Raw genomic sequence first — 24945 nt, forward strand, 5'->3', positions numbered from 1 at the left:
TAGGCATGTAATATTAATATTTTAGGTGTTAGATATGTAAATAGCATAAAATAAAGTGGTATGTATGTAAATTTCCCTTTTTTGAATTACAACAAGCTAAAAACAATATAACCAAATGTTCCCTTGGCAAGGAAAATCCTAATTTCTATAGAAACTAGCTTTTAATCTTTGTTGGTCAAGTTTTTTAAATTGGTATAAAATGATAATTATATTTGTTTTAAATTAGTTGGGCAGTGGATTCATTTATTAAAGGGTACTTCCGAATTATAAAGAATTTCAATCAAATTGTTGAGAAAATTGGGATACTTATAATTAAATTCATACAATTAGAAGAAAATGTATGACTATTTTAAGGATAAACTTATTAGTTTATAACATATAACAAGTGATTAAGTTAAGACGTTTAAGGAAGAAAATTGTAGAGGATGAAGAAAATCTCTTGGTTATTAATAATATGTGATCGAATGATGAATGATTTGTGAATAATGAAAATAGAGTTTCACCATGTCAATTACATGAGGAATATCTCAATGTAACTTTTTGATGGAGGAAGCAATAAGAAGAGCAAAAGTCAATAAGAAAGCAATAGAAAGTGTTAGTATAAATTTTATGTAATATGAACTATAGAAGTTCAATATATACATTGTTTGATTAATAAAAGAATAATAAGATGAATGAGATTGAAGATGAATCAGATTGTGATGATGTTGATAAAAATGAGGATCAAGGTGGCGAAAGCAACCATGTACAATGATGATTCTATAAACACCCTCTAAGTGAGGGGTGTGGGAGAGACTTTTGAGTTCAAAGTCTCAAGTCAAAACTTGTTTATTTTAAACTTTTTTGTTTATGTTTATTTATTTAACTTAGATTACTTATTTATTATTGAGTACTTGTATCACTTTATGATGCTCTATTATGATTTAATATTATTACATTTAAATACCTTACTTCTCTTATTTTTAATTTATTTAATGGTTTAACTTTTAGGCTTATGCGCCAAAATGCCTTGAGGCTTATGACTCACCTTTAAAAAAACCTATATATCCAATTGTATAACTTTGAATATTGATGGACCCAAATGTTCTAATCAAAATATCCACTGAGGAACATAATTCCTTTCTAACAAATAGTAATGTTGGGCATATTAAGTAAAATTATAATGGTAATCTCTCTCATTACAAACCAAGTGGCTTGAGATTATGAGAATGGATAATTAATATCCATTTGAAATCACGAAGACAGAAAGGGTATATGAAATAAAGAACATTGGTTGATAGATATCATTCTAAAGTATCCAATAGCAAACGATATCAATTAAGGAAGAAACTAAGGTAAAGACTACTGAGTTAAGATAAAACTATAATAGAGTTCAATCTCAAGAATTAATAAATTGTAAAAGGCAGCCCCAACTCCAATAGAAAGTTACACAGAGTAAGCAAGCAAGTTGGAACTTAAAACATCCATGGTGCCCATGTTTTAGAATAACTTATTCAAGATAAATTAATGTTCATGACTTCATGGAATGCCAACATTTAAAGTATAACCATCGAATTTGAGCAATTAAACTGACGGCTCCAATTGTTAACTTGAAATAAAAGGAATCAAAATAAAAGATAATAATAACCAAATGATGAATGGCAGGCAAAAATAACCCATTTTAAAGAACTCGTGCACATTTTTAAGTTACAAAAAATAATCATTAATATGTAAATAGTTGATTGTGAAAAATGAATGGCTCATAAATTAGATATATAAAATAATATTTTGTTAGAATCCAACCGTTTATGGTGCAAAGGATCCGACGGTCACAGAGAGCAATCTGTGGGAAGCACTCATGAATCATGTTGAAACACCTTCCATAGATGGGCAGCTGATTTAGGAAGAGTTATATTTCATTATTATGTAGTTATATGTTTCCTTATTAAATATCTTGTATAGATCTATATATAGGGAAGAATTTATGCAATAAAGCAAGACTTTTCTTCTCAAATTCCTAGTTTCAACATGGTATCAGAGCAAGAAGCGACGCTCGACGTCGTTGAAAAACGATCGTAGAGGAGGGAGGAGAAAAAAGAAGAAGAAGAAGAAAGGCTCAGAACTACCAGACACGGTCGACGTTTTGCTCCAGTCCAAGAAAAGAAGAAGAAGAAGACTCGATCCGGGCTCCAGACACGAGAAGTGACGCTCGACGCTTGACGCTCAGACACCCTAGCCCTGCCTCTTGCTCGAACTCAAGAGAACAGCAGGAAGGCTGTTCAGACAGCCCGAACGAAGGCCGTGGCAACCCGAAGCATGCGGAATCGTGCAGTGCAAGCCGATCTCCTGCAACCGACTCTGCGCGTGCCCTAGCCACTCGATCCAAGTCTTGTAACCGGTTATTTAAACCAAGAAGGGAGTCAGAAAAGAAAAAAAAAAAGGGAGGCAATAAAAATTGTACATTTGCCTTTATTGCTGATAAATAAAAATCATAAGGATTTTTTTTTCAGGAAGCCTTCATTGCTATCCAAGATCGTAAAGATAGTCTATATTACTATCATCATGTCAGAAGTCAATTCCTCCCAGAACATTGACCAAACTGAGGAGTCGATAGTGCATCAAGGACGAGGTGACCTTCAAAGCATGCAACTTTCCTATCGTCTAAATGGGAAGAACTACCTAAAGTGGTCTCAATTTGTAAAGACCTACTTGAAGGGGAAAGGGAAAATACATCACCTCCTTGGAGGGGGACCAAAAGAAGGAGATCCTAAATTTGGGGCATGGGATGAAGCAGACTCCATGATTATGTCATGGTTGTAGAATTCCATGACTCTAAAAATTAGCGACACATTTATGTTCCTTTCTACTGCAAAGGACATATGGGATGCTACCAGACAGACCTTCTACAAAGCTCGTGATGCGGCTCAAATCTTTGAAATTAAAGTCAAAGTTGGAAGCACAAAGCAGGAGAGTAAGACCATAACGGAGTATGCCACCCTTCTACAAAATATGTGGCAAGAACTTGATCACTATAGATGCATAGAAACCATATGTCCGGAAGATGCTGCGATCCTAAAGAACTTTATTGAAAAAGATAGAGTTTATGATTTTCTTGCAGGACTAAATGCAGAGTTTGACCAAGTTAGAGTCCAGATCCTTGGCAAAGAGGAGACGCCATACTCAATGAAACCATTTCTCTCATCCGCGCGGAAGAAAGCCGACGATGAGTGATGTTAGAACCAAAGGTCATTGAAAGTTCAGCAATAGTGACGAGCAAAGAATCATGGAAGGAGAAATGTAAAGATTTCTCAAAATTCAAAAACAAAGACTCACTTTGGTGCAGTTATTGCAAGAAATCAATACACACAAAGGAAAATTGCAGGAAGATACATGGAAAACCACCCAGTAAGGAGTGGAATCAAAGAACTGAAACAAGTCAGCCCAACCCAGAAGCACAGTCCAGTCTTGGAGAATTCAATAAAGAAGATATTGATAAACTGAGACGACTCCTGATATCTCTTGAAAATCTAAATGCATCATCTTCACTTGCAATCACAGGACCAGAAATTGGGGAAGACGATTGGAAGTGCTAAGGAGAGAGCTGGACTGAACCACCTGGAATAACTGTACAAAGTTCCCATTATCAGCCTTTATTGCTGATATAATCAAATCAGCCTTTATTGCTGATACAAGCAAATCAGCCTTTATTGCTGATCAAATCAGCATTTATTGTTGATACAAGCAAATCAGCCTTTATTGCTGATATAATCAAATCAGCCTTTATTGCTGATCAAATAAGCCTTTATTGCTACTATAACACAATACATCCTTCATTGCTGGAAACCTGAGGAATACAAAATTCCCACCATCGGCCTTCATTGTCGGAATTTTCAGGATATGTTCCCATCACTGCCTTCATTGCCGGTTTTCTCTAGTGGTTGTTATCTTATCTATAATAAATGCAGCATTCAATGCTGCCCTGCTTGATATAGCCTTCATCCTATCATTTGCCGTTGTCACAATATATGAAGCTAATAGAGGGCTATATGGTGCACCAAGGAACATGATAACTTTACTTTGTGTGATTAATTATCAAGCTGGGAATGACATATATGTATTACCAGCTTGAGGGGGAGTGTTAGAATCCAACCGTTCATGGTGCAAAGGATCTGATGGTCACAGAGAGCAATCCATGGAAAGCTCTCATGAATCACGTTGAAACACCTTCCATAGATGGGCAGCTAATTTAGGAAGAGTTATATTTCATTATTATGTAGTTATATGTTTCCTTGTTAAATATCTTGTATAGATCTATATATAGGGAAGAATTTATGCAATAAAGCAAGACTTTTCTTCTCAAATTCCTAGTTTCAACATATTTTGATAATAAAAAAAGCAATTCTAAAGAATATCCAAGATCATCATCATCATTAGCTGTATCCTAACTATTTGGGGTCGAGTTGTTGACCTCATGAATCTACATCTTCCACTCATTCTTGATGAGTGCTGCTCAAAATGTTCAAACTATTTTATCAAATCATTTGAACATTATATTCATGTTACCTATGATTTGATCATTTTACTATATGATCGTTTGACAATAATTTTATCTATCAATCTAACAGGTGCATTATCTACCCATTGTTATACACATGCTAAACAAATTAAACTATTTTTAACTATCTAATCTTTGATATATGACACTTCAATTGTTCTTCTAATATGATCATTCCTTATTTTATCATTTTAACTTTTGTAACCCATTCATTTTCATATTCTCATTTCCATCATATTCAACTCAACTATAAATAGCTTTTTTTACCATCCAACAGTTGGATCCATTAAAATAATCGGTGCAATTGTAATTTTATATAATTTATCTTTTAGTCTCCATAATATCATTTTATATATAACACTCCTTAGAAACTTCTCTAATTTAACCACCAACTCCTACCTCTAAGGTTATGTCTTTATTTATATCTCAACTCTTTTTTTTAAATAATTTAACATATATAAATCTAGCACACCTAGGTATCACCTTATATTTTATATAATAGAATTGACTAATAAAAATTTATATCACGCCCAATAATAATTAAACATCATATACTTCATCTTTGTTCTACTAAATTAAATCTAACAATCATTTATACATATTCTCAATTATTCAAAATTTTCAATGATTTCAACATATGTTTCCCTAATTAAAATATATCTATAAAAAGCATTTATTGAGGAAACTCACTTTGAGTATTCTTTAGTATTTCCATAAAATATATCTATAAAAATTTTCCATTACATTTTTACCTTCTATTTCATAGCCCATAAAACCTGAAGCCATATGTCCATTAGATCATTCCTAATAAATATTCTTTCTTTCTCATTTCTTATATTCCAATTGTTCATCCATCTCCTCCCACAATGAATTTTTAAACTATCTTTTAATCCAATGTGAGGAACATAAGCACTAACCACGTTTATTATATTCTCAAAGATAAGTGCCTAAGAACAATTACTCTATTCACGTCACAAATTTTATCTTTCAACTCTCTATCCACTACTATCTTAAACTCATTATTAAGCTTTCCAGCAAGCAACAATTTTTCACCTTCTCCAATGTCCTTGGATTTTTCCTATTTCTATTTAGTTCTTTGAAAATAATAATACTCATCATTATACTACAAATTGTTTTATCTTCCCATTAAAATCCCTACAACTCTAGTAACAAATCTAATATCACTTCAGACTTAGTCAATCCTTCCTTTTGAACATGATCGGATTACTATGGTGCCTCACTTGCAAGTATGTTCGAGGTCATTGGTCAAGGTTATAACTTCACGGGAAGAAAAATAAAATAATTTCAAAACTTGATCATGCAAAACGAATGGTTCAATTCATCAAGCAAACTAGTGCCAAGAAAACAAAATGACAGACATACACAACAAATTCAACATATAACTGAATATTCAGATCAAAGAATCCTGCCGAACATATCAAGAAATTCAGAGGATGAACCAAAAAGAAACAGCAACTAAAATTCAAGTTGAAATAGTAAATCATTTAATAAGGCAATCATACAATGGCACGTAGTCAAGAGATTTATGAATCGAAAACAAAATGCACAATGAGAGCCTGAAAATTAATGCAGGCTCAAATAAACGAGTGTTTTTACCAGGGGCTTCTATTTTCACTAGTAAACTAGCATCACTGACAAATCTTTCACATTTCGGGTGTTAGAACACAAATATTAAGTGAATGATGTATCTAAAGTGAGAAACCAATCAAGCTTCAATCTTGGCAACCAATACACGATAACAAGGCTCAAACAAACCTTGAAAGAGAGTATAGCAATCCCCCTAAACTTTCCAGTTTCAGGGAAAGTCATGCAGTCCACCTCAGTTACAGTTCCACAGTCCTCAAAAAAACTTCTTATATCATCCACACTAGAGTAGTATGGAATGCCTCCCACGTATACTTTCTTTACTTCACTGTGATACAAAGAAAAGCCATAAAAACATGCCCGCCAACGCCAAGTAACATAAGTTACACATCAGGAACAAAGTAGTCAGAAATTCACCTCTCATCGACTTTTTGAACTGGAAGTGCTTCTGGTATTTTGTTCACTGCATTCGTGCTCACAATCTCGTCACCATTATTTTCCTCCCCTTGCCCTAACACCCCCTTCTTCCCCTTCTTTTCAAGCTTCTTTTCTCTCCGTTTCTTCTTCTTTTGCTTATCCTTCTTCTTTTTCACCAACTTCTGCTCCTCCTGCTTAAAACCCTCCTCCAATTCCTGGCCTCCATCTTCCACTCTCTTTCTCTTTTTATCTTTAATTTTCTCCTTCAAATCCACGGAATCCTCATTTTCCACGTTCCCTTCACGGGCCTCCAAGCTTCCGTCTCCATTATTCAAATCCTCTGGAACAGGCTTCTTTTTTCTTCTCTTTTCTCGCTTCATAAGCTTTGGCTTTCGAGATTTGGTGACCAGGAGCTTTCGAACGCTCTGCAACTCATTATTAACTTCTGTTGCGCCCGAAGCATCCTTGCACGAATCCTTCGATTCATTGGCTGTGAGGGATTCGGCAAGAAGCGATCGAAACTTCTTCTTAAGCTTTTTGCGAGATAAAACCATCGCCGAGGTAAAGGGAAGCAGGACAGGACACTATACCAGTTTTCTTTCTCTTGAAGAGCAACCAAGGGGAGAGCTTTCGAAGAGAAGAGTGAGACGCTATTAGTATTTAGGTTGCCCCTCGCCGGAAGCTCGCGATCGCCGTCGAAAATCCGCCGGCCGTTTGGGTGAGGAAGACGGCTAGGTAGAAAAGGAAATAGGAGTGGAATATGAGGGTTCGGACTTTCGAGGCCCGTCGGCCAAATTTGAGAACTCTCTTTAAAAGATATTTTTTGTTTTAATTTATAAAATTAATCCACGGGCTTACTTGTTAATTAATCAGAGTACAAAATTTTTGACCTCCAACTCACTAATACTCGAATGAGCTATAAAAAAAGTCAAAAAAAATTTTAAAAAAAAACCTAAGAGCAAGATATCCCTACTAATCACAAATACACAGCACCCTTATAACATTCTAAGAACAAAAAAAGAAAGGAAAAGAGATATCTCACTCAGCACTGCCTTTCCAATCATAATCAGGTCCTACACAAAACAAGAACGAGTTTCCAAAAACCTGCACAAGAGGCCTGCAAGAACACTAAACAAAAAAATTAAAAGCTAAGGTGTTAATTCCAATGAATCAATAAACCGTATTGATTAACCTCGGCTAGCGGGTTCGAATTAGCCACATAAATAAAACCAGTATCCTGTTGTACCAAAAAAACAACAAAAAGCTAATCCAAGTGTCCAGAAATTCCTTGTAGGAGAAGTCAACAAAACAGCAATTCCAGCTCATAACAGAAGAGCAATAGCCCACTTGAATCAGATGGAAATAAACATAGGTCACAAAATAACATCAGTAATAGTTCACAATGTTAACAAGCAAGGACCAAAAATTCCCCAGCATACAACTACGGCTCATGGCAGCAAACAAATCCTGATAGGAAAAGTCATTGATTTGTCGTTGATATAATAAGGAAAATTTTAAAATTTAAATTATTATTTTTAACAATTGTCAGAGAAAAATAAGATTTTTTTTGGGAAAATTTGGGGCTTAAGCCCTTCTATTAAAGACAAAATCAAAGATTACATCAAAATTCTATCACTTACAAGTAAGACCAGTATACCCCCAAAAAGAAAAGGAAGTAACAAATTATAAAAGGCGGAAAATAGGACTCAGAATACAGGACTACACCATAGATCAAATAACTTCAAAAACAACATTCAAACGGATGCTAGGAATAAAACCCAGCAACATCAGCAGGAGCACCGGTTGCCACAAGGAAACGAACCACCGAAAAAAAACCAAGGACCCTCACAGTGTCCCCAGCAGCCATGATCAAATCGAAATCGATCAGAATAGCACTCCCTGGTTGCCCAAAGACCATCCGAGGAGGTGCTTGGTGTAGTCCATAGCTCATCATCGTCCAAGCCGCCAAAAATAACCCAAAAATGGTCTCAAACATAAAAATTGATTGCTGTCAAAACAAAGAACCATAAAGAACATAGTCCTCAACCACACCAAGAAGCAGAGAGACCAAAACATCAAAAAACATGTCCAGATAACTTTCGACAGATGGCACAAATAGCACGTTCCAATTATCCCAAAAAAGCCAGAATTTCACCAAATTTTCCATCCAGACCATCATGATTGTTCCATTTTTTAGCCTTGGCACAAACCGCAACACAAATATCATCACATACTTGGTTAATGCTCTTTCTTACGTCAGAAAATTGCCTCTGATTTCTTTCTCTCCAAAGGAAATAAACAATAGCTGATATGGCAAGAGAAGCAAACTTTTTCTCTAACACAGCTAAGTTAGCATTGTTCCACATAAAATCATACACCTGAAAAAGGTTTGGTCTTAAATAGAAGGCATTAGTAGCCGGCATAAGCTTAGCGAGAACTCCAAAAGTAAAATCACACCCAAAAAATAAGTGCGAGTGAGTTTCAGAATGACCCGAACAGAAATTACAAAGAGGATTAACCTGGAGCCCTCTCCTAATCAACGAATCAGCACACTTAAGTTTCCCAAGAATCGCCATCCAGGCATAACAAGCAAAACGAATGGCGTGATTTTTATGCCAAACAAACTTATACCAATCCACATTATCTAAGGAAGAGTAGAAATGGGAGGAGAAAAACTTAGAAGTAGGCTTAGAAGGGCCAACCCACATCAAGTTATCAGTTTCAAGAATCGGAATGCCCAAAATTCTGGAACGAATATTAATAGACCACGAATTGGGAAGACTCCAAGTCCCATTCATAATCACATCCTTTACACAGCCACCCAAACCAGTTGGGCAACAAAAACTTTTACCCAGCGGCTCACCATAGAACCAAGGGTCCCAAAATAAGGAGTAAATGCAATCGGTGCCAACCTTGAAGCTAACCAAATCCTTAAAACCAACAGCCTTGCAACATATATATTTCCAAAATTTAGAAGCCGAAGGAGGAGGAGGCTTCCAGGGAGATTCATAATTATTCTTAAACCAACAGCCCACCAGATAATTAGTATTAATCAATCTCCAAATAAACGAGAATGCAAACGCATGGTACATCGAGTCCAGAGAGGGAATACCAAGCCCCCCCTTGGACTTAGGCATAGTAACTCTCTTCCAAGAAATCATATGCATCTTCTTGTCCGTCAGATTGCCAAAGAAAAGAAATTTAGAGCAAATCCTTGAAATGAACTTTTGACAGGCTTTGGGTAAGATATCACCTCTAATCCAGTATGCAATGGTATTAGCAATCGTGAATTTGATGTATTGAACACGTCCTGCAAAAGAAAGAAACTTAACTTTCCAACCCTCAAGTAGAGCAGAAAGCTTGCTCAGTAGGGGTTGGAAGTGAGAAAACTTGAGTCTTTGAGTAGTGATAGGAATGCCCAGATAAGTAAAAATATCCTCTAGGTTAGAAATCCCCAAAGAATTAGCCAGAATATCCGGATTGTCAACAGCCTTTGAGAATAAAATTGAGCTCTTAGCCGGGTTAATACAGAGACCCGAGGCCTCCTTGAAGGAAGTAAGAGTGGCCTTGAGGCAAGTAAGATTAGACAAAGAGGCCTCCCCAAAAATAAGTAAGTCATTAGCATACATAAGGTGAGACAAACAAAAATTTTTATGCTTAAACCCCCCAAAAGAAGCATTGGGATTTGATTTTAGGCAATGAGATAAACCATCCATGGCAATACAGAAAAGCAAGGGGGATAAAGGACATCCTTGCCGAAGACCCGAAGAGGATTTAAAAAACCTTCTAAAGAGCCATTGATGCAAATAGAGAAATAAACGTCTGAAATGCAACCATGAATCCATTTGATAAAAAGTTCAGGAAATCCTTTCCGCCTCAGTCTATCCAAAAGGAAATCTCTAGAAATGGAATCAAAAGCTTTTTTGATATCCAGCTTAGCACAAAAAAACTTGTGATGACCTTTAAAAAGTTTAAGCACTTCCGTGGCCAAAATAATATTGTCAGTCGAAATTCTATTCGCAATGAAACCCGACTGACTCTCATGAATAATGTGAGGCATAATCTGTTTCAGTCTATTTGCAATAATCTTGGCGATAATCTTATAGAACACATTACAAAGCGAAATCGTCCTAAAATCCACAAAAGAAGATGCATGAGATCCTTTAGGAATCAAAGTAATCACAGTAGCTTTAGCCCCTTTAGGCATACAACCCGAAAGGAAGAATTCTTTAATCGCCATGCAAAGGTAATACCCAATGATGTGCCAAGATTTTTGATAAAAAGCAAAAGAAAAACCGTCCGGTCCAGGTGAGGAATCAGTCTTACCCGCAAAGACCACATCTTTAATTTCTTTATCAGAAATAGGAACCACCAGGATATCAACAAGATGAGAAGGGATCACCTCCCCAACAGGAATATTACCAAAACAATCCACAACAGGAGGTGGAGCATTAAATAATTCAGAATAGTATTCCACAAAGGCACCAGCAATGTCACTATGAGAAGTGAGAGTCCCTTTAGGAGAAATAATCTCCTTAATATTGTTTATGTTATTCCGGGCTCTAATCTTAGCATAAAGAAAGCCAAGATCATCTTCACCTTGAGAGAGCCAATAAGCTTTGGCTCTCTGCTTAATCCAAGAGGACCAGTTGTCCTGTAACCTTCCTAAATTATCATTGGCATCTTTCAGAGATAGTAAGCAGAGGGAAAGCAATCCATGAAAACGGAATTCACCAAAATCCTATCAAGCTTGATGTGGATAGGAAGATCCACCCTTTGGTTATACCAAGTAAATAAAAGACCAATCGAAGCCAGGTCTTGTAAGCCACAATAAAAAATACAGTTATTTAACTCATCCAGTCTCCCCTGCATCAGCGGAGCACCACCAACCTTTTCAGATTCGAATCTACAACAATTGAAGTCGCCCATAATAACCCAAGGAAGGTTAATACTGTGAGAAAGCGTCAGGAGATTGTCCCAAAGCTCTTTCCTGTCTTCAGGAAGATTGGCAGCATAAATAACAGTTAAGACGATTTGAGGAGAAGAACCAGCCGAGAGTGTACCATGAATGATTTGGGAGGAGTAGAAAGAAGGAGAAAATGACACCTGCGTAGAGTCCCATTTAATCCAGATTCTACCCGGGGAAGAATGACTGAAATTGTCACAACATTGCTCATTCGCAAAGAGAGAATGCGAATGCACAAACCACGGATCAGAAGCCCAATTAGGATGGATTTTGGCTTCCAAAACAGCAATAAGCTTAAGACTATGAGTTTTAATAAGGTCTTTACACATCCCAACCTTAAGAGGGTTATTGAACCCCCTCACGTTCCAGGAGGCAATATTCGGCAAGGACATGAGTTAACGAGGGTTTTTTGCCTTCTTGGCAGTGGACTTGGTTTTGGATTTTTTTGGCGGTGATTTTCCTTTCTTCTTAGAGGAAGAATTAGAAGAAGAACTAGCTGACTGTTGAATATTGGATTCAGTTTTTGAGGCAGTAGAAGGATCCTCAGCCTCAATATTTTCATCCACTTTCACATCCATCGGGTTTGTATTATCCATCAGAAGAGAAGCAAAACTATTAGCAAGCACCACTTGGGAAGGTAGAAGACTTTTTGTATAGGAAGGAGGTTTAGGGGGGGAAGAATCAATGTTGGGAAGATTTAGATTAGGGATATCTAAATCAATCTGAGAAGAGTTGAGCTCCAGAATTGAATCCCGCTGGGCATTTTGCGGGAGAAAAATAAGATATAATGCTTGGTTTAGCAAAGTGTAGTGAGTTCAACCTATTTAGTAAAATAAAATACTTATTTAATAATTTTTTTTTCAAAATATAAGGAGCAAAGAACAATTGAAATTCATTCTCCATATAACAAATAATCAGGATAACTAATAGGATGCAAATTTTGGTTTGGTTGATGGAGATTTCTATCATGAATTTGACATCTTTTATACTTAGCAGAATTCCATGGTTAGTCTTTAATTGTAGGAATTAAATGCATATTTGAGAGACTTTTGAATGGGAATATCTGTTGTTGATTTATTTTCAAAGCCTTCTGAATGGGTTTCCTTCAAAACTTCTTTAGATTTATGTAGTCTAAACTTCTTAAGTTGATTCTTGAATATGATTTTGTCTACAAAACTCCTTTTAAGATGAAATGTCTTGATGTCTTATGTCTAAAAGTCTTTGCTTCATCCTTATATCTTTGTGCATCTTAAGTGAGAAAACTTTTAATGAGAGTGTGCCAATACACGCCCTGAATAATTATAGTTGTTTCATCTTCCTTTTTGTATACAAAGCTTGTTCAATCCCATACTAGAAGCAACATATGGATTGTCATATATTGCCAAGAGATTTACGATCTTATTTTCTTCTCTCGAGATACAAATAGTTTAAAGATTTTAGCTTATGAATTCATTAGGAGTTTTTCAAGTTTACTCACATATGCCTTTAGTTAAGCTTCAAAGAGTTTTAATTGTTATTCTAAATGTAATAAATTTAAGACTCATTGAGTTCAATTATTCATTTAACGAGTCCAATAGAAAGTGAATTGCGTTGAAGAAAATAAGGTTTCATGAACTTAGAAGTTAAGACATACACCATAGTTAACTTATTTATAATAGTGTAGCTCAATTAAACTACATTAAGGACCTTGTTATAGTAATAGACATGGTGTTATTTTCTATTTTTCTCTTAAATAAAGATTGAACTAATTACCAAGTATCGACTCCTACAAATAGAACTAATCTTACATCAATTTTAAGTTATAAATTAAGATTATAATAGTTGTGAGATAGTTATTTTGTTATTGGGATAATTTCTCATAATATCATTCCAAATGAGTTGATTTGATTTCTAGAGATATATAAATGATGATGCACATGAGATCAAGATGTAAACCAACTAAAACTAGCAAGTTTATTACTCAACTTACTTCTTCAATAGACATTGGTGCATTTATTTTTATGTATGTATTTATCTTGTATGAGTTTGCTCTAATTCCTTGAGCTTAGATCATATCTCATATGAACTGGCCCAAGTGTGCACTGAATTCTATGTTATATTTTCTTAATAAATAAGTTATCTGTGTAAAATGATCATTATTATTAATGCTATTCATGAGTTTTTTTTTTTTTTAGAATATCATCTACATAAACATTATAATTTTTTTTTTAATGCTCAATGTCTTTTTTTCTACTAACCTTTGATAAATTTCTTCAACATTTTTAATCCCAAAAGATATAATTTTGAAATATGACCGCCGATAAACTGGTACACCTTGTAGATTTATCAATTCATCTAATTATTTATAATTAATCTGGGACGACTATAATATTTTATAAATTTGTTATGAAAAAATAGTTTTTTTAAAAGCTTATGCAAAAAGCAACTTTCTAATACAAATTTTTTTAAAAAACAATGAAAAAACAGTGGGCAAAAGAAAAGTTATTGTTGGTATCTAAGAAAATAAAGCTGTCCCAGACTAATCCCCAATCTTGTTAAGATTTATTGATAATAGAGCAATTTTTTTTATTATTTTGATAGAATTAATAGCAACCATCTAAAATGGATCAGAAGGTTATTATAATCGGATAGAATCTTGATACGTCATGCGAAAATTAACTTGATCGGGCACGAATCTTGAGGCAAAAATCAAGTTGGAAACTTCAAAAATTAAATCCGGGAGCACGTTTAATCACAAAAAATAAAAAAATAAAAATCTAGTTGAGGTTCTCTTCCTATAATGAAGCTTTGCAACTGCTACAAAATATTTCTGTTTCTTTCACATTTATTAATATTAAAAAATAACTGAATAATCAATCACAAGCAGTGCTGACAGAATTTATTTTAAGCGGATTATCCTAAATTTATGGGGCAAAAAATTTTACTTTACACAACTGAAAAAAAAAAATTATGAATGATGCTTAAATACTGTATATAATTACAATAGAAATTAAATAATCGTCAGCTGATTTGTTGCCCCCATTAATTGATCACAGAACAGCTCATATCAATCAATGGAAGCAATCAACCATGGCAGGAGTCAACGTGAATCCCAACAACTTCGGCAGCTGCCGGACCTCCTCCTCCTCCCCCCGCTCCAACGGCGGCAGGTTCAAATCAATCTGGGTCGAACTCTTTTCCATCGACGGCCCACCCAACTGACCCACCACGTTCTCCGATGCGGGGCGGTGCCGCCTCATGTGGCCACCGAGCGCCTGGCCGATGGCGAACTCCAGCCCGCAGATAGAGCATTCGTGTACCTTTGGCTTCTCCGGCGCGGCAGCGGAGCCGCCCAGCCTAGGCTTCTTGTGGCTGGCCCTGTGGCCCCCCAGCGCCTGGAAAGTCGTGAACTTTCGGCTACAAGTTTTGCACTCGAACACTTTTCCTTCCTGCGTCTCACGTCCGGCAACGGCGGCGACGGGGGAGACGGCATCGCCGGCAGCTGCGCCGTGGCCTCTGGATAGAAGCATGAGAACGTTTGCTATGTTGAAGCTGTCCGTGCATATGGAGGAAGCCATGTCTTCTTCTTCTTCGCTGATTAATCTGAATCTCTTCGTCATCAATAAGCAATCAAAGATGAAGAGAGCGAGCAGAAATAGATCGATGTGAAGGATTTATTCGGGCTTTGTGACTATTTATAGAGCTTAGGATGTGAATTTGCTTGCTGACTACTCAACTTAACTGACGGCGGCGGTTTTCTTTTTTAGTCTGCATGTTAAAATATTATTTTTAATCATTTTTATTTTTCTTCTTTTATTGGAATTATTTAATCTGATTTTTTATCTAAAATAATCTTATTATTAAAAAATATATAAATAACATAATAATATAATAATTTAATTTAAGGAGAGAGGCAGATGATGGAAAAGATAAAGCTCCATATATTCATGTGAGATGAAAAATAATATATATTTAATATTAAAAAATAATTATTAAATAAATCTTATCAATGAAATTTCATAGGATAAACAATAACATATTTTAGCAAAAATTAAAAAAAAAAAACATTATTTTCTTAAAAGGCCATTTTTTATGACAAAAAAAGGTTTTTTTCGGTCTTTAAAATAATATGAAAAATATTTGAAGCCTTAGGCTTCATTCGGAACAACTTCCTTATTGCTTCTTAAAGTAATTTTTCATTAAAAAAATTAAACACTAAGGCTCCTTCAAAAAAAAGTTAGAAAATCATCCCAAACGGAGTCTTAGATTTCGTTTGGGACGGCTTTCTTTCTGCTTCTTAAAGCAGCTTTTTAGTGTAAAATTTTTTAATTTTATATTAAAAAGCTGCTTTAAGAAGCAAAAAAAAAATCGTCCCAAACGAAGCCTTAATTAATTAGTATTGTGCTTATTGTAAGAGATTTGGCTTTCTAGAATAGGCAATGAAATTGGTTAGCTGTACTTTCAATCTTAACTAGGTTTGAACGGACAGTAAGAGAGCAGGAGGTCAACAGATCGGTTGCTTACTAGCATTGAGTAAGTATGTCTATATAATATCTATATTTGAGTTTGCTTACAGCAGGAGGAAACGCGTGTTGCTGACTATGTGGCGGTGGCGAAGTACAACACTTTTGTTTGTATTTTGTGACATCTTTTGGACAATTTTATTTTTTATTTTTAAGAAAAATAGATAGCAAGAGATAAAGTGCATTTAAAAGATTTTTCCTTCTATTATTTCAAAATTTTGCTTACAAAAATTATTTTTAAAATTGTGATCAAGAAAAGAATTTTAGATAGCAACAATATTAAAAAGAATAGAAAAGATTAAAAGTTTATTTGGAATGACAATAATTTTTTTGTAATTGTGGTTATAAAGTTGATGTAGGAAAAATAACTTTTAAAAAAACTATTTGCATCAAAATTGTTTTTTTTTAAGTAAAGAGAAAACAATATCCAAATAAAACTATGATTATGATATGAAAAATAAAGCAATAAAAAAGTTTGTTCTAAATAGAGGTGCTACGTTCACATTTTAAGCATCCTAATTAGAGGTATCTATCCGCTGGCCTGGCACCTCCTTAGGAGGAAAAATTATTCTATCCGGACAAGGTACCGAGTGGTACCGCGGTCAGTATTGTACGCCGTACTGAGCGCCCAGTGATATGACGCTTTTTTATTGGTCTCTGGACACGTTTAATGTCCGAACGCTACAATCTCACCCTTAGGAGGCGCTTGGCTGCGTAACTAATCCCTCAGTAGAACCTCTACTTGCCTACTTTACTCGAAGGAGGCGAGCCGGTTAAGAGGGAATCGAACGTGGATTGAGGGGGTTACCAACCACGCCCGCCGGTGGGTGGTTATATTAATATGTAGTAATATGAATACACAAGTGAGGCATATGATGACGATCCATGCTAGCTACCAGAAAGTAGCGCATGTGACGCCGTGATGAATAATAAATTAGGTGCCCGTTCGTCTACTTTCATACTATATATAATAGTTTGATAAAGATTAAAGAAATAAATATTTTTAAATTTCACGTGCTTGCTTACTATATACGGTGGAGGGGTCTTATTCATATTGGGAATAAAAAGCTTTGAAGTTATCACATATGCTGCAACTTTTGGCCTCGCGCGTCAAAAGGGTTCACAAGTAACTTATGAATCAACCACATTCATTACTTCCACGATTATGAGAGAATAGAATAAGACCTAAATTTCTAACAAAAAGATCGATCCTAACGGCCTGTCTCGGGAAAAAATATTATGTGCGATCTCGAATAATGTTCGGTAACCAATCAAAATGCGTCACATCATTTTTTGCTCGGTGTCAATTCGGTACTGTTATGTACCGGGTGACATGGCGTATTCAAGTTGGTCTCCTGACTAGAGGTGTCAATTTCGGGTCACGGGTCGGGTTCGGGTTTAACCATGAATTGACCCGGGTTCAAACGGGTCGACCCTAACCCGACCCAGGTAGATAAACGGGTCAAAAATCTGAACCCACAGGGTCAACCCAAACTCAACCCGTTTTTCAAACGGGTTGACTCCGGGAACCTGAACCTGACCCAATTTTCAAACGGGTCGAATCCTGGAACTCGAACCCGACCCGTTTTGAAATCGGGTCAGGTCCAACCCGTATTTTCTGGGTCGGGTCCGGGTCAGATTTTCGTATCATATCAAATATTGACACTCCTACTCCTGACCGCCCGATGTCCGCACATAATGATTTCTCTCATTTTGGATAGTTTTCTCGTTGTTTTATTTTTCAGATCACACTTATAGATTGACTATAATTATGTTTGACTACTATTTCCATAGAAATTTTCAGAAAAGTTATCTTTCCGATCATAGTTTGACAACCACCTTTATATAATGCTACAGTCATTCTAAACAGATCTTAAATTTCGAAATTACGCTTCGCTCCATTTTAATGGAAGAGAAGACGATAATTTTTAGGTATATTACAAATCAGACCTATTACAATTTGTGTAATTTATAGGTATCGTCGAAGCTAAATCACTTGTAATTAAGAATTTAAGATGATATTGTTCGTTTCACATGATTATTTTCCCTTTTTAAATAATATTAGAGTTCTCCACGTTTGGTCATTGGCATGCTCATCGACACGTTACAAAATGCTTAGGCGAAGTTATTTGGAAGTAGCCAAAAAGGTTTATATATAGTATATTTGACCTTAGTTGAGTGTCCTCCATTCAAAAACAACGTGGCAGAACTCAAAATGGCTATCCATATTATAACTTCTAAGACTAAAACTTCTAAGTACACTGAATTAAGCCACTTGGGTAGTGTAAAAAACACACTTTTTTTCATCAGAAAGAATTTATACGTGCATGTTAAAACTTGTCAGTGTTATCTTAGGCTTCGTTCGGGACGGCTTTTTTGCTGCTTCAAAGTAGCTTCCTAGTTCAATAATTAAATTTTTGTACTAGAAAGCTGTTTTAAGAAGCAACAAGAAAGTCAGTCCCAAACGAAGCCTTAATTTAGTGACGGTTTTCATTTCGTTTGGAAATTCCTTTCAAATTGGAATGGCTTTCTTACTGCTTATGTAAAGCAGTTTTTTTAGAAGCGGTAAGAAAGACGTTTCAAATGAAGCATATATAAATCTGGATATTGCTGAGTTATTTTCTGCTGATGATGAAAAGGATTGAAGAACACGTACAGCACTTTGATTTACTTCCTTCATTAGGTAATTGAACTGCACTTTCGGCTCTGGACTTGCAGTCTTCTAGACGGTTGTTGGATGGATCATTACAAGGACTTGTGCGTTAGGATTAAAGAGAGCAAGCACGGAAATGAAAAGAATAATAGCAAAAAACCATAAATAAATAAAATTAATTAGACTTTACCCATAATTACTTAAAAGTATATTTTAGAAATTTAAAAGAAGTATTTCATAACTTTTGATTGTTTATTTAGTTAATTTTTTATTATTTTAATTATTCTTTATTTATTCTTATGTGGAATTTTATTTTAGATAATTTTTGTGATGAGATGTGATTATTTGCTTTTTATAGGATCATTGATCACTTATATATATTAGCAAAATTACTTATACCTGAAAATATATTACATTTACAATATTTGTTAATTATGGAATTTAATCTCCAGTACATGCACGTTCTTATGCCTCATGATATACACCCAAATATACCTGGAGTAATCATCAACAATAGAGATAATGTATCACCGGCATTCACAGCTAGCCGAATGATGCTATCTTCGTTGGGCTCCAAACATTTGTTTGAACATACTCCGAGATATCATTTGTATTGTAGATGTCAATAACAAAAAATACATGTATTTTTTTGCTAAGCACACAATATTCATAGTAATCAAGCTTGTAGGTGCTTGTTCTTTTGATTAATCCTTGCTTTACCAAAGTCATAAGATAAGCATATCCATCATGATCAGTAAGCCGCATATATATGCCACAATTTAGTGGCATCAGAAGAATCATTAGCTAGCAACAACAACCATTCCAATCACTATTTTTCCTTGGAGCTAGTAAAGATTATGGTGACAAACTCCTTTTATAAAAATCAAAGGTCCATGATATATCTTAAAAACTCATGTCTTAATGACTACCTTATAGCCCCTAATCTCTAACACCCAAATAGACAGTAAATTATTTCTGATATATAAAATAAGTCTTATATCAGTTATCTCTCTCATAGTATAATCATGCATTCTAATGAAAATGCTTCGTACACCAATAGTACGACAAACTTGATTATTTATCATGGTTATAACACCTTTATCAAGCTCAATGTAGGCACAGAACCACTCTATAGTGGGACAAATTTGAAAGGTAGCACAAGTATCCATAATTGAGTATGAATTATATGTATATGAATTTTGAGAAACTATAAATAGTGATACATCTAAATTTTCATCACGTTCTTCCACGCAAAGTTTGTCTAATTGAAAAATCCCTTTTCCTTCTCCTTCAAGTTCGGACAATTTTTTCCAATGACTAGTTTCTAAACAAAAAGAACACTAATTCTTTCCAAGACTGTGTCCACTAGACTTGCCTCGCTTGCCACTGCCGCCTCTTTTATTCTTTTATTTTTCAAAATTTTCATGTTGGAGTGGAGAGCCTTAGCTAAATCCATTTTTTGCAGACTCCTTATCTCAGCACTGGAACTCGTGATTCAACAACGTAGTAGTCATGCACCTCACTATAGTTCAAGATCTCATTCCCATGAATGAGTGTCATCGTGAATATTTTGTACTCATTTGGGAGTGAATTCAACAAAAGGAGGGCCTTGTTATCATCTCCAACATCTTCATCCATATTTAAAAGATCTAACAATTAAATCTTTGTGAAGTCATTCAAATGCTTGTCAATCATAATCCCATCTCATCTTAAACATGTAGAGTTACAGCTTCATATGGAGGCGATTCTCCACAATCTTCGAATAGTAAGAAAATTATTCTCCAAGGTCTTCCACAACTTTATGAGAAAAATTTCATCATCGCCACATACTTAATCTCCTGATCAGATAGATAATTTCTAATCAAGCCACAAGCACTCCAGCTCATCTTCAGCCAATCTCTCTCTGAACCTTGGGATATTCATTGCTCTTCATAACTTTCTTTAGATTTAAAGAGCGAAATTTATCCATCATTTTCCATCAAGTTTTGTCACATTAATTTTGACAGGATGTGTAACCACCTGATAAATCAACGCTTTCTCCATCGTTGAGGTGAATGTATTCATAACTCCATCAGATCTCATAGCCTCCGAAAATTGTAGTTATCTCACGTAGCCGGAATTACACCAATTTAACTCTCTTCCTTTAGTTGGACGAACCACACGAATAGAAAGTTCCTCCGTTCTTCACGTAATCGCTAGAAAATTGTCCAAATCTGACTCTGATACCAATTGTTGTGCAATAAAGACAATGAAAATAATAAATCACATAACAAATAACACAAAGAATATGACGATTTATGTGGTTCAACGAAGATGCCTATGTCCACATGGAGGGGATGATGATTTGTAATATCAGTTCTGCTCCAGGTTCGTCCGGGATGAAGTTGGATCGTCCGGGACGATTGGTACAGGTTTGTTCAGAATTGTGAAAATTGGGCAGTTCGTTCGGGACGAAATGTGGGATCGTCTGGACGAAAATTTTCCAGAGCCCAAGTCGTCCGGAGACGATAATTAATTTCGTCTGGACGAGAATTTTCTAGAGCCCAGATCGTACCGGGACGAAGTGCGATCGTCCAGGACGATCTGAGTATGACATGATTTCACTATATTGGAGAAATAATACGGATTATAATAAGCTCTCAAGCTATCTTTTTTACTTATGCATACAATACAATAGCCCTCAAGCCCTATTTAAAAATTTGAAACAAAGCTACAAAGGAAACTTTAATTAATTAATGTTATAATATGGTAAAATCTAATCATGCCAATTATATCTCTCAATCATGCTAATCAAGTTTCCTAATTTATTCAATAATCAGATCCCTTAATTATTGCATCTATCAAGTCTCCAATTAAATCAATTTAATTAAGAAAATAATCAGCTCTAATCAATTACATAATGAGCCATTAAAGCTTTCCAAAACAAAATTTATTTGTATTTGGAAACAATTCCAAATCAACATATACATGCTAATGCTTCTATTTAAGGGAGAATAATGACTAATGGGATCACCTTCCCTATAAGAGAAGATAGCCTAAGACACATTAAAGTTTAAGTTTAGTCTAACATCAATTAATTTGAAAAATATATTGATGTAAAAATATTAAGTTGTTGATCTTCACCCACTTGTTTAATTTTTTAGATTAAAATAAATTTGATCACTAGTATTATATCTAAGTACAACTTCTATCTTCTATTGGCCAGCTTCATAGCTTCTCTCCTCTATCATAAATATTTACTTGGTTAAACGCAAACCCATAGCTCTTAATCTCTCTTTATTTGTGTCCTTGATTTATTTTTATTTTTGCTACGTCCTGAAAAACTTACGGTGGTAGAGACACTGCTAAACACATGAGGTAAAAAAGCCTATTTTAATAGTAGTGAGAAATACAGAGTTTAGCATCCTATTTTTGTAAAAAAACAAAATATTATTTGTAAAAAAGAAAACTTTATGATAAAATCTAGCGTACAAATAAATAAGGTGGATATTAGTTTTTAATCATGAAATAAAACTTTGGCCATCTAATCTTCATCAAGTCAAATAGGATTTTTCCATGCATTTCAAATCCAATACAATACTTCAAAGTATTAAAGAGCGTCTTTGATTCCACCATGAAATCAAACCCTTGTGCTCCTAGTTCCCATTTTGTCCTAAGATTTCCATTGACCTTTCTCCAACAATAAAAGTTGAAGAAGCAAAGTCAGTTCATGAGCTCATGCGTGCAGCCATCTTTGTTTAATTAGCCATAAAACTCTCTGGCAAGCTACTATTCTAGATGTTTAAAAGGCATCCATCCACATGTCTTTGTGACTTTAAGATATATTTGATTTGTAAAAAATGTAAAGTCTAAAGAGATAGTCATCAGCGGCGAGGATTCAGATGATGAGGATTGTATTAACTCTTTGTACTATTTGAGGTTTTGTTTGGGACAGTTTTTTCGCTGCTTTCTAAAATACTTTTTTAGTACAAAAATTTCATGAATTAGAAATTTTTATGCTAGAAAGACGGTTTAGAAAGCAGCTAATGAAGCCTGAGTTAAATCAGATTAAATACATTAACTTAAAAAAGTATTGCTTAATTAATTAACATCATCTACATACTTAAATGATGTTAAATGTTTAAAATAATAATGAAAACAAATTTAATCAACATCTAAATTTTATAAAAATATAACTTAATTAAGAAATTATCTTGAAAAATCTTATCAAAACAAATAATTGTCTCTATCAATAACAAAATTATAGATAATATATATCATTAATCCACCAAATAACTATGTTCAAGATGTATACTCAATTTTTAGGGCATAGGTCATGAATTTAAGACATGGCATCACTGAGATGAATGATTTCCATTACGGCATTACTACTTGGGATAGTTCAAATTTATCATTCATTTTTATATTATCATTATTAAAAAAAATTGAGATATATTTATATTTTCAATAAAAAAATAAAATAAAAAATAAATATCGACAAGTTTATTAGTTTTTTTTTTTAACAAAACATTTTATTGAATAAAACAGGAGGGGTACAACAACAAAAGACCAACAAAGGATACAAAACAGTGAAATCCCAAAAAGCCAAAACTAGAATAATAAGAAACAAATTAAATGGGGACTCAGGAATGGAGGCCCCCAACACCAGCCTATTAGCCGAGCACGGACCATCCGTAGGTGAAAGTATATGATCCATAATCGAACGCCGAAGCACCCAAGTTGCCAACCAGCTCAGTCAAGTAGGGGCCTCCTCATCATCATCCAGCAAAACACTAAAATCCATCCACGAAAATGCATGAACCAAAACACAAACCCTATTTCTTTTTTTCATTTCCTTTTTTGCTTATGACCACTTGCATTAAGAACAACACGAACAGTAGAACGATCCTTCTCGAATTCATGATAATCAATTTCTACTTTGATTCGGTTAAGACCGCAGCTACTAGTAGCTGGTTAAACCGCAACGAAAAGGGGGAAATCGCTGCTGTTTTAAAACCGCCCCAAATATCTGTTGCGAAAAAATCATATTTTTGGTAGTTATAAGCATGCCATACTTGGTGATCATTGGGCCATCCAATTAATTTTTTGAACCTTTCAAATAATCTTTGGTACTTTGATTTGGATCTATTTGGGCTCAAATTAGACCGATTTTGGTATTGTTGGGTTCATCTCATTGAGATGTTCAATTTTACTTTAAGTTTGTTGAAATTGGAGTTTGGACGGTCCCGAATTTAATTTTAAAAATGTCTATCTTGGATATGCCTTGAGATTAGTGCCGATCAAGACAATTTTCGATGGGTATCAATGTTATCATTGTTCGATAAGTTTTACGCTGGCCATCAACTACCTAACTTCATATATATATTTTTTCTAGGACTCGAGTTTGAACCAAAATCAAATTTTCCTTTGACGTCGACTTAGCCACATGATCTTTCAATTCAACATTAGACATAACTGAGATGGGGATATTAACAAAATTAACTATGACCTCATAGCTGTCATTGTAAAGTAAGGCCAACTGCTTATCTAACTCCAAATTAACCAAAGAGGAAGCAACATCCCTACTCACATGACCCAAAGGGGACGGGTCAGCATAACCAGCTAAATCCCGACTTGGAGAATCATAGGAACTCGATTGTTCAGCGAGCACACAAGGAGCCTCAGTCAAAACCAAAACACACAGGGCAGGCACAGAATTCGAACAAGACAAAATATGTTTCAAATTAACATCACAATTTAAAACACCAGAATCTATAACATTTAATATCATTGATTCTCAGGATGTTTGTTGTGGGCTGGAAAATTTGTGACGATAGAGAGATAAAGAGGTTAACGTCTTAGCTTTGACAAATATCTAACACACATACAAAAAAGAGAGAGAGGGTTCGAGAGCCATAAGAGCCACCAAGATTTTTTACCTGAAAAATCCTGAAAAGGGGAAAAACAACGGGGTTTGGCCCAATTAAAATGAATCCACTAATACCTGTTGTTGATTACAAATGACACCCTTCCTCAAGGGAACGTGTTGGCTCAATGCACCCAATATGCATTATATATTGCACATTATATGGTGGAAGTTGAAAGAGCCTAGTGAAATGAGAGTTATTCACAACAGAGTGTTGGCTTGTTCGTTCGATCAGTAAGATTATAGTCAATGGGCGGCAGATGTTCGAGCTATTGTAGTCGAAATGCGACGGTGGTTGAAGGGAATGTAGTCAAAAGGCGATAAAGGTTATTAGGACCGCATTAGTCGAGCAATAATGGTGGG

At 35.0% G+C, this 24945-nt stretch overlaps 3 protein-coding genes across 3 annotated transcripts; all 3 read right to left on the reverse strand.

Annotated features, from left to right (window-relative positions):
* Positions 1-85: 85 nt before the first annotated feature.
* Positions 86-7356, reverse strand: LOC110107238 (nucleolar protein 58). Its single transcript, XM_020837434.2, has 2 exons — positions 6557-7356; positions 86-6467 (listed from the first exon to the last, which is right to left on the reverse strand). The coding sequence occupies exons 1-2, from the start codon at positions 7108-7110 to the stop codon at positions 6227-6229; spliced, it is 795 nt and encodes a 264-aa protein (XP_020693093.1). The 5' UTR covers positions 7111-7356; the 3' UTR covers positions 86-6226.
* Positions 7357-8685: 1329 nt separating this feature from the next.
* On the reverse strand, positions 8686-11914 carry LOC110107253. The gene is made up of 3 exons (XM_020837455.1): positions 11398-11914; positions 10266-11239; positions 8686-10152 (listed from the first exon to the last, which is right to left on the reverse strand). Exons 1-3 carry the CDS (start codon positions 11912-11914, stop codon positions 8686-8688), a joined length of 2958 nt encoding a protein of 985 aa, XP_020693114.1.
* Positions 11915-14440: 2526 nt separating this feature from the next.
* On the reverse strand, positions 14441-15162 carry LOC110107260 (zinc finger protein ZAT5-like). Its single transcript, XM_020837462.2, has one exon. It carries the CDS (start codon positions 15119-15121, stop codon positions 14573-14575), a length of 549 nt encoding a protein of 182 aa, XP_020693121.1. The 5' UTR covers positions 15122-15162; the 3' UTR covers positions 14441-14572.
* Between the last annotated feature and the right edge of the window lie 9783 nt (positions 15163-24945).

Source organism: Dendrobium catenatum, unplaced genomic scaffold (genome assembly GCF_001605985.2).
Source record: "Dendrobium catenatum unplaced genomic scaffold, ASM160598v2 fragScaff_scaffold_43, whole genome shotgun sequence".
NCBI lineage: Eukaryota > Viridiplantae > Streptophyta > Magnoliopsida > Asparagales > Orchidaceae > Dendrobium > Dendrobium catenatum.